The sequence below is a fragment of the Chenopodium quinoa genome, unplaced genomic scaffold (genome assembly GCF_001683475.1).
Source record: "Chenopodium quinoa cultivar QQ74 unplaced genomic scaffold, ASM168347v1, whole genome shotgun sequence".
NCBI lineage: Eukaryota > Viridiplantae > Streptophyta > Magnoliopsida > Caryophyllales > Amaranthaceae > Chenopodium > Chenopodium quinoa.
In genome coordinates this window covers 114534-125101 of record NW_018744656.1, presented here as the reverse complement: position 1 = coordinate 125101, position 10568 = coordinate 114534, and the positions used below count along the sequence as shown (strand labels likewise).

At 34.2% G+C, this 10568-nt stretch overlaps 1 protein-coding gene across 3 annotated transcripts; it reads right to left on the bottom strand.

The window, feature by feature from the left end:
* Positions 1-209: 209 nt before the first annotated feature.
* LOC110701716 (probable 2-oxoglutarate-dependent dioxygenase At3g50210) lies at positions 210-9080 on the bottom strand. Of its 3 annotated transcripts, none has more exons than XM_021879345.1 (12): positions 8929-9080; positions 8154-8269; positions 7486-7604; positions 7327-7390; positions 1973-2040; positions 1580-1638; positions 1298-1463; positions 1166-1185; positions 1042-1088; positions 828-918; positions 657-746; positions 210-568 (listed from the first exon to the last, which is right to left on the bottom strand). In XM_021879345.1, the coding sequence occupies exons 1-11, from the start codon at positions 8960-8962 to the stop codon at positions 700-702; spliced, it is 831 nt and encodes a 276-aa protein (XP_021735037.1). In that variant the 5' UTR covers positions 8963-9080; the 3' UTR covers positions 210-568; positions 657-699. The 3 variants fall into 3 exon arrangements, with proteins under 3 accessions (XP_021735037.1, XP_021735035.1, XP_021735036.1); XM_021879343.1 differs by having other exon boundaries at positions 828-908; XM_021879344.1 differs by having other exon boundaries at positions 828-908; positions 7486-7600.
* Positions 9081-10568: the final 1488 nt, after the last annotated feature.

The window sequence follows — 10568 nt, the reverse complement described above, 5'->3', positions numbered from 1 at the left end:
TTCTCTTGCAAATTGAGCTCACGTGCGGCGTCAAGTTAGTCAAATAACATGGACTAATTGCCAATTGTACAAGAAGTACAAATAAATAATATTTAATTGTAAAAACACTAATATTCAAGCATTTTATTTACGTATATGCAAATATGCCATTTGATTAACAAGACAAGTTTATCAAGATGATAAAATAATTCATACCGGTACAAATCTTGTATGACAACAATTTGTGAAGAGAATCTTTCATCCAATTAGATCACTAGAACATAGTACATACAGTAGTACAATCATCCGGCCCAATAACATAAGATACTTGTAAATGAACATCAAGAACTTGGGCTATTTGTAGTACCACTTTTTGGTCATTTATTAAATGAGATGGCACAATTTGTTCTTTAGGTACAATATGGCCATAAAACTCTAATGTTTATATTGTACAATTTTTTTTAGTATCGAAAATTAGTTGTGACTTTACCCATTAAATGTTCCTCATAGACAGCTTGTCCAAGTTTTTTGATCCCCCGGTCTTCTGTACACAAATGTCCAAAGGCTCAATTGTTGCATCATAATTTGGCTGTGAACACGGGCATAACATCATATGTTCATTTAGTTTTCACAGAACAAGATAGAGAATAGTACAGGAGATGTAAAAAGAGTCTAACCTCATAGAAGTAGGCAACACAAACACGATATTTGGGAGACTTGTTAATGACCTGATGTAAAGTGGACTCGTACATTCCATTGGTAAGAATCTGCACAAGGCTACGCATTCAAATTTGATATAATAGATGTAAGATGCCATGACCACAAATAACAAAGAGAGGGCAGTATACCTTCAACATATCGCCAATGTTGCAAACAAATGTCCCAGAAATTGGAGGAGCCCAAATCCATTCTCCTGAATGATTCCGAACCTTCAACACACTTGAGGTGAATCCAGAATAAGTAACACACAAACAAGAGATTAAAATATGAGCTGGGAATTTAATTAAGAACTATGTTAAGTCTACAGGTTTGAAAGGCTGGTCTCTTATATACTAAATGTACCCGTAGTGCTGTTATGCTATCATCTTGATTGACGAGCGTCAGAAGACCTGCCGAAAGTCATATTGAGATCAATACCATCACATAAAAGCCACAAGTCTTTAATCTTTGTAAAGAATAAACTTACCATAATCTGTATGAGCTCCACTGAGGTTTTGTATAAAAATTGAACACAATAACAAAACAAAGACATTAAACAGCAAAGAATGAGAGGGGAAAAAAAAAAGAAGCAAGAATCCAAATTATCCTAATAGTTTACCATCCAATGTCATTTCCAAGTTCGCTATGCCCATTTTCCCTCGAGATCACAGGATAACCAATCAAACGCATGACCCAAAATGGATCGCCTGCTATACGCCCTTCTAACTCATTGACTGATCCACCTAAGGCTAGGGAAATACCTTGGATAATCTTCCTAGAAAGTTCTGTTGTTGTGCCAATAGAATGAAAAAAAAAACCTTGGTTATTAGATCGAATACAAGAAAATACACAGTTTTGGTCTAGAGAGGAGAAGTATGACTGTATGAGATAGAAAACATGCCTGTGCAAAGGTCAGTATAATGCTCCATCACTGCTTTAAAGTTCTGAGGCTTGGATGGCCTGCATTAAGGGGATCGGAGTAATCCATTGTCTTACAATACCTTGAGTAAGTGCACAAAGCTTAAAAGTTCAATATGAGCTGATGCGATATTTGTAATGGATCCTCAAGATTGTAAATGTATGACCTTAATGCACTACTCTGTACTAAAATACTCAAGTTACATGCACGTTCGGTCACTTCCACACAACACACAACCCGTTTGATTCCCAAATCAAAAGAAACATGGAGTGAACCAATGGTGTATAATGTCGAGATTAAACTTATATAAGTACTATCTATGCATTTGTCATAGAAAACAAATTTTAAATAAAAAACCATGGTGTTTGCACATACCATAAGTTTGGTCCTATCATTGGTTTCCCCATGTCTCCGTACATTCCGTGCTTCAATTCTCTGTATAACTAGAACAAAAAGAAAATTATGTTGAAGCAGCAAAACCTCCCATTAATTAAATAGCTATGATTCTCAAATTCAATGGTTTATCCACTAGGATTTTACAGAATACATATTCTGTTGGATAATATTCCTCCTTATTATTAGAATTTGCTAAAAATAAATAACGGAGAATTTAAAAGAAAGAAGAGAAAAAGAATGAGAGGAATAAAAGGAGAGAAAAATAAGGAGAGTAGTAGCAAAATAAGAAATAATCAATGGAAAATTATATAACGATAATTTACATCATTAGTTATTTAGATATAGGCTGATTATAAATATGTAATCAGATTATTTGTTAATTGAAATTTGAAATACAATTTGTATCACATTATTTTTGATAAATAGAAATACAATTTAAATTTGAGAGTATACCATCGAATATTAGTTTATAGTTTATAAACACTTTGTGAGTTAATCTATTATGTTATAGAGATATAATTGTTACCTATTTTGTTAATACACAAAGGGAAAGTAAATATTATTTCCGCTGCGGATTATTTGTGATCTTTTCCAACGATCTGGTATCAGAGCCGGTTACATATATACAGTTCTATAAAACAAAATGGAAGATTCGATGGTAAGTTTATCAGGAATGATTAAATTGACGTCATCCAACTATTCCATGTGGAAGTCTCGAATGGAGGATATCCTTTATTGCAAGGATTTGTATAAACCCATCGCGGAAGAAAATAAACCGAAAAGTAAAACCAAAGATGTATGAAAATTGGAGAATCGAAAGGCAGTCGAGCTGATACGACAACATATTGATCAAAGTACTTTTCAACATGTTACTAATGATACCAATGCCTACAAGCTTTGGAAAAAGCTTGAGTCAATGTATGAGAGGAAGACAGGTTTAAATAAAGCTACATTGGTAAGAAGGTTGGTTCGTCTTCTATACAAAGAAGGTGAAAATATGGCAGAACACATGAATTAATTTCAAGGTATTGTTAATCATCTAACAAATGTTAGCATGACAATTGAAGATGAAGTCCAAGCCTTATTACTCCTTAGCTCATTACCCGATAGCTGGGAAACTCTTATTATCTCGTTGAGCAATTCGGCTCCGAATGGTAAACTCACCCTTGACATGGTGAAAGATAGCTTGTTCAATGAAAAAGTTAGAAGGAAAGAATTTGCCTCCACAAATAATCAAACTGAAGCACACATTGTTGAAAGTTGAGGGAGATCGATGTTTAGAGGCTCCCAAAGTCAAGATAAATCGAAAGGCAGATCGAAATCTAAGAAGAGGTTCACTTGCTTTTATTGTCACAAGGCAGGACATAAGCAAAGTGAATGTCGAATATGGAAGAGGGACATGCGATCAAAGGATGACAAGAGTAGTGATAATGAAGACAAAAAAATGTCACGGCTACAGCAGTTGGTGACGAAGTTTATTTTGCAGGTGATGACTCATGTTATAACCTTACAAATAAAGATTGTAGCTGGGTGATTCATACAGGTGCTTCATATCATCTAACTGCAAACAAAGATTACTTCACATTGTACACTAGCGGCAATCTTGGCTTTGTAAGGATGGAAAATAATGGATCCTCCAAAATAATTGGTATTGGAGATGTTTGCTTGGAAACCAATGCAGGGTGTAAGCTAACTTTACATGATGTTAGACATGTTCCAGATATAAGGCTGAATTTGATCTCAGCTGGCAAATTGACGATGAAGGGTATGCGAATCACTTTTCTAATGGAAAGTGGAAGTTGTCGAGAGGCTCGATAATCATTGCTCATGGAAAGTAGCAACAAACCCTTTATGTCACAAATGGGAAGCTCAACACACAATTGAATGTAGCCGAAGAATGTTCTACCGAGTTATGGCATAAGCAGCTCGGGCATATGAGTGAGAAGGGATTGCAAATCCTCACTCGAAAGAAACTTCTTCCGTCGAAGGATGTTCATTTGAAATCTTGTGTTGATTGTTTAGCTGGAAAACAACACATAGTTTCATTTCGAAGAAATCCACCATCTAGAATACCACGTATTCTAGATTTGATTCACACAGATGTATGTTCTATGACAGAAAAATCTCTTGGTAGGGCATCTTATTTTGTCACAATTATTGATGACCATTCTAAGAAAGTATGGGTCTATCTTTTGAAAAGTAAAGACCAAGTCCTTAATGCATTCAAGGAGTTTCATGTAAAAGTAGAGAGAGAAATGAGCATGAAATTAAAATGTGTACGATCTGATAATGGTGGTGAGTATAGAGTTCCATTTGAAGAATACTGCAAGAAGTATGGGATAAAGCTTGAGAAAACTGTCCCAAAATGGCATTGCAGAAAGAATGAATCGTACGATCACTGAAAAAGTTCGTTCGATGTAATCTCACGCAAGGTTACCCAAATCATTTTGGGGGGAGGCAGTTAAAAATGCAGTTCATTTAATCAATCTTTCTCCTTTAGTTCCACTTGATGGTGAAGTTCCACAAATGATATGGTCAGGGAGAAAAGTAAATTATGAAAGTTTGAAGGTGTTTGGTTGTAGAGTCTTTGTTCATATCCCGAGGGATGAGAGATCAAAACTTGATAGCAAGACAAAACAATGTATTTTTCTTGGCTATCTGAAGATGAGTTTGATTATAGGTTATAGAGTCCTTCTGAAAGAAAGATTGTCAGAAATAGAGATGTCGTCTTCTTCGAAGATCAAACCATTAAAGACATACAAAAATTGGGAAAGTCTCCAACATCCCATGAAGAATTGCCTATAATTATGAATCCAGTTCCTTCCCCGAGTGTAGTTGATAATCACGGGGGAGATGTAAACCAAGAAGATCATCCTCACAGCATCGACGATGATGACGAGGATGATAATGAGAATGTGGAACAAATGACACAATAAGAAAGTCAACCGACATCACCATTAAAGTTAAGAAGGTCTAATAGAGATAGACGACTTCCAGCAAAATTTGCAAGTGGTGACTTTCAGTTGCTTACTGAAGGTGGAGAGCCAGAGTCTTATGAAGAGGCTCTAAGAGATGTTCACCAAAAAGAGTGGATTGAAGCCATGCAAGACGAGATAAAATCCTTGCATGAGAATCATACATTTGATTTGATACAGCTTCCAGAAGGTCGACGACCACTCAAGATTAAGTGGGTGTTCAGATTGAAGACTGGAGAAAATAATCCGCAACCAAGATACAAAGCAAGGCTGGTTGTGAAGGGGTTCAGTCAAAAGAAAGGTATTGACTTTAAAGAAATATTCTCATCGGTGGTGGAAATGTCGTCAATAAGAGTTGTACTCAGCATGACAGCATGCATGTATTTAGAAATTGAACAACTAGATATGAAAACAACTTTTCTACATGGTGACTTGGAAGAAGAAATATACATGGAACAACCTAAGGGATTTCAGGTTGAAGGAAAAGAGCACATGGTATGTCGTTTGAATAAGAGCTTGTATGGTTTAAAACAAGCTTCGCGTCAATGGTATCGAAAATTTGAATCCTTTATGAAGGATCATAAGTATCACAAGACGACATCAGATCATTGTGTGTTCATCAAAAGATTTGCAGAGGGAGATTTTATTATTTTACTCCTCTATGTTGATGATATGTTAATTATTGGCCGCGACACCACTAAAATCGCTAACTTGAAAAAGGCGATGAATAAGTTCTTTGCCAAGAAAGACTTAGGACCAGCAAAACAGATACTAGGCATAAAAATCTCATGTGACAGGAAAAATAAGAAGTTATGGCTGTCACAGGAAAGATATATTAAGAAGTTACTTGAGAGGTTTAACATGCGTAAGGCTAAACCAGTAAGTTCTCCACTTGCAAGTTATTTTAAGTTGAGTTCTCAACAATGTCCTACAAGTGAGAAAGAAAGAGAAGAGATGAATAAAGTTCCTTATTCGTCTGCAGTTGGTAGTTTGATGTATGCTATGGTCTGTACGAGACCAGACATTGCCTATTCGGTAGGCGGTGTTGTCAGTAGGTTCATCTCGAATCCAGGGAAAGAACACTGGAAAAATGTAAAATGGATTCTAAGGTATCTACGGGGAACATAAAAAATGTGCTTATGTTTTGGTCAAGGAGATCCTGTTTTAAAAGGTTACACAGATGTAGATATGGCAAATGATGTTGATTCGCGAAAGTGCATATCAGGCTATATGATGACTTTTGCAGGGGGAGCTATATCATGGCAGTCAAGGTTACAAAAATGTGTTACATTATCAACAGCGGAAGCTGAGTATATTGTTGTGACAGATGCTTGTAAAGAGCTATTATGGATGAAGAATTTCCTACAAGAGTTAGGGATTAAACAAGATAAGTATACACTTTACTATGATAGCCAAAGTGCTATTCATCTGGCGAAAAATCCTACCTTCCATACCCGTTCCAAACATATAGGTGTAAGGTATCATTGGATACGAGAAGTCTTTGAAGCCAAACTGTTGCATTTGGAAAAGATCCATACCGACCACAATGGTTCAAATATGATGACAAAAACATTGACCATGAAAAAGCTTGATGTTTGTCGAGATGAAGCAGGTTTATTAATAATCTCCTAATAAGTCGGAAGGGGGTGATTTGTTGGATAATATTCCTCCTTATTATTAGAATTTGCTAAAAATATATAAAGGAGAATTTACAAGAAAGAAGAGAAAAAGAATGAGAGGAATAAAAGGAGAGAAAAAGGAGAGTAGTAGAAAAATAAGAAATAAACAATGTTTGCATCATTAGTTATTTAGATATAGGCTGATTATAAATATGTAATCAGATTATTTGTTAATTGAAAATTGAGATAGAATTTGTATCACATTATTTTTGATAAATAGAAACACAATTTAAATGTGAGAGTATACCATCGAATATTAGTTCATAGTTTATAAACACTTTGTGAGTTAATCTATTATGTTATAGAGATATAATTGTTACCTATTTTGTTTATACACAAAGGCAAAGTAAATATTATTTCCGTTGCAAGATTATTTGTGATCTTTCCCAACATATTTTTCATAAATTTTTTATAGAATTAATATTAAATCATGGGACACTGGCCACACTGCCACAATCAAATGATCCATAAATTCGAAAACAACCAGTATGAAAAATGAATCCTCCGATAATCACAATATTCAAAAAGAATGAGCCCATTGAGATATAGGTGAAACAAAACAGATTATGTATAGCATATTCCAAGATCAAGTAAATAATATTGCCCGAATGCCGCTCCCCCAAAACAGGAAACACATCAATCAGGCACATCAACGAGGGATTATAGAGCACTGACTTACATCGATAGCTTCATGCACATCAGGCACACCCTTGGTTATATTGTCTCCAACTTCTTGATAGCCTCTGCATTTTAAGATTCAAAAGTAGTAAATCTGAGTGTAGCTCATCTAGTCATCTTCAAAGTTCAAAAGAATAAGTATATATAATAGGAAAATAACCTATATCCTGTTGCAGCAGATAACTTGATCTCGAGTTTTTCTTCAAGAGGAAGGTCAAAAAACTTACGGGTGACTTCTCTGACTTCCTTTAAAAAGGAGTCTGGGATGCCATGGCCTTTCTAATCAGCAAAAAAGAGAACCATTCAATACTATATTACAAGATTGTTTGTTGTAAAAACAAATTTCCTACTCCCAGTGATAAAATTTTACTAACATAGTGCTTATACAAAAAAATTGGTATTACAATTCCTAATTTTGGTGCATGTCATAAAAAGCCAGAAATTCATTTCAGCAAATACATGGAGTTTAGATGTAGTGCCTGTTGGAAATTTTTGATGAGGACAATACATAATTGTACTTTACATAGAGTTCAGTAGTTCACGCTATAATCATACGAAGTACATAATTGTTTCTTACACAAGGATCATTAGGTTCATGTTGAAAACTTTAGCTCATCTTATCTGCAATCACACAATACGACATAGTAATTACAGTTCCCTGGATATTATAAGGAATTAAGGAACATCCAAGTCTTTGCCTTGTAAAATCTACTCGAGGAGTATTTACGAAATTTGAATACCACAAAGAAAAAGCACACGAGGAGTATATACGAAATTTGAATACCACAAAGAAAAAGCACTCAAGGAGAATATACGAAATTTGAATACCACATAGAAAAAGCCAGCCTCTCTGCATGCTATATCGAGTTGTTTCACAACCTCACATACACCAGCATCCTTAGCCATGTTTGCATCATCAGATTTAGCAAGCAGAGGACTAACATCTGCAATGTGTCAAAGGCAAAAAAATCACTGAAATTCAAATTATGATGACACTTACACTTGGATATGATGATTTTTCTACCACTTTATTTTCATAGGCAACTAGCAGTCTAGCATAAAGATCATTTTGATGGGATTTCCTAGTTTGATCTAATTTCAATTCAAATTAATTGATTAAAGTTGTTTCTCCCTTGTAATATACCATCTCAATTACTCTGTGCATCCGTTCCACAAAGTTCTTATCGTCATCTTTTTCTTGATCACACAACTTTAACCATTAATATCTTTAATTGGAATTTATGTACATGTTGCATGATATTGTGTGCTTTACACCTTTACCTTAAACATACTTACATAGCAAATTTTTTCTTTTTCTATGTATGATTCGTGAACGATGAATTAAACTTTGTAAAACAGATGTACACCCAAAAGATGGACATGTGCACCACCATTGAAAATACAATATATAGCATCTCAATTAGTATGTGATTCATTTCATATTAATAAAATGGTTTCCTGTGTAAAATTTAAATCGACAATAATCCTTACAAAAATTTCATTCATATGACTGGAGTTACGATACACGAAGTAAATAAAAACCAAAAAAAAAAAAGGTAAATTAAGATAGAAAGCGATGAGAAAGATTGGTGAAGGAATATACCTATGACGGGAATTGATTTGAAGTCAGTTGCCATTGGATTATGCTTGAAACGTCTTTCCTCTATCTCCGCTGCTGAACGCTGGTTATGTTTGTAAACAAACAATTACTCAATATTATTTGCGAGGTAGCAAACATTGCACGTATCGACAGCACTCAGTTATTCTATCTACAATCGGATGTACACGTCATCGTCATTTTGCGGATAATTTAAGTTTTTTTTAGGTTTTTAATCAATATACTTATCTTTTTTCTCACTTAATCAATACCTCAGTCGTCTTTTAAATTCATCACTTTTCTTTATAATTATACTGCCTCGTTTCATATTATATTTAACAAAAAAAATATTTTGTATTTGTAAATGATATATAAAAGAGGTAGTAGTAAATTCTTTACTCCCTAGGAGTATTAGTAAAAAAAATAAAACTTAAAAGGACCTAATAATAATCCTCTCTTCATTTAACATTGTTATATGGATTTACTAGTATATTTATTGTAGCAACAAAAACTTGGGAAATGAGAGAGTTGATAGAAGGTAGGTTTTTTTTTTTTTTTTTTTTTTTTTTTTCTCCTCTCTCTTAATCACTAAGCGATGACAATTATTTTATGTTTGAAAGAAAAATTAAAATTGAAAGTAAACGAGAAGCACATCTTAACAGAAAGTAAGAGTATCAATGGAAAAGAAAAGGAGTAAATGTTACGAGTACTTTATTTTGGTGTGTGAGTGTATGGCAGTTTTTTCATTTTATTACGTTTGTAAAGTAAAAAAGACATAGACCCTCTTTGATAATTAGTTGTTAGCTGGTTGATATAGTTTATTGTATTAACTGATTTGACTAGCTGATTATATTAGATGATTTCACTAGCTGATTGTAAATAACTGATTGTGTAAAAATATTTGGTAAATAACTGTTTATTATTAGCTGTTTCAGTGTATTTAATACTAAAAAAAGCTAATTGTTCAATAAATTAATTTCAAAAATCTCTTATAAAGAGCTTTTTCTAAAAGAGATTTTTGATCCCAAAAAACTCTTTTAATAAACTATTTACCAAACACCAAAATTAGCTTTTTAAAATGGTCAAACCTCTAATAGTGTTCAATAAGGTAAAAGCTTTTTAAAAATCACTTTACCAAACAAGGCTATAGCTCACAATGATTCACTTTTATAGTGGATTAACAACTTAACACTTTTATGTCAAAAAACATAAAAAATACTAACAGTTGCAATGGAGCCAAAGAAATTATAAGGCAATGCTACTTTATTTCATGTCATTATATAGTGGAGCTGTGGAGGTGGTCTAACTGTTGGAACAAGTGTGTTTTGGTGTAAATTTTGTGGAAAACAAAAAGTCCCACATTGGTGGGAAATAGAAGTTTGTCCTCCCTTATATTGGAGAATGTGGAGTATTTGGGTGTGGCCCTTGGGCTACCCACATTTTGTGGAGAGGGAGGACTTACCTACCAAGCCCACTTATCACACACGCGCGCCGAACCGAGCCGGGCTGGGCTGGGTTGAACAAGGCTTAATTACGTAATTAGTGCCTTGATTTTTGCTAAACGGTTTTGACTGGTTATCTCTCTAACGTTTATTTCCAGATTAATTAAACTTTGGCCGTTTTACTAGCTGTTTTGACTGGGTAAA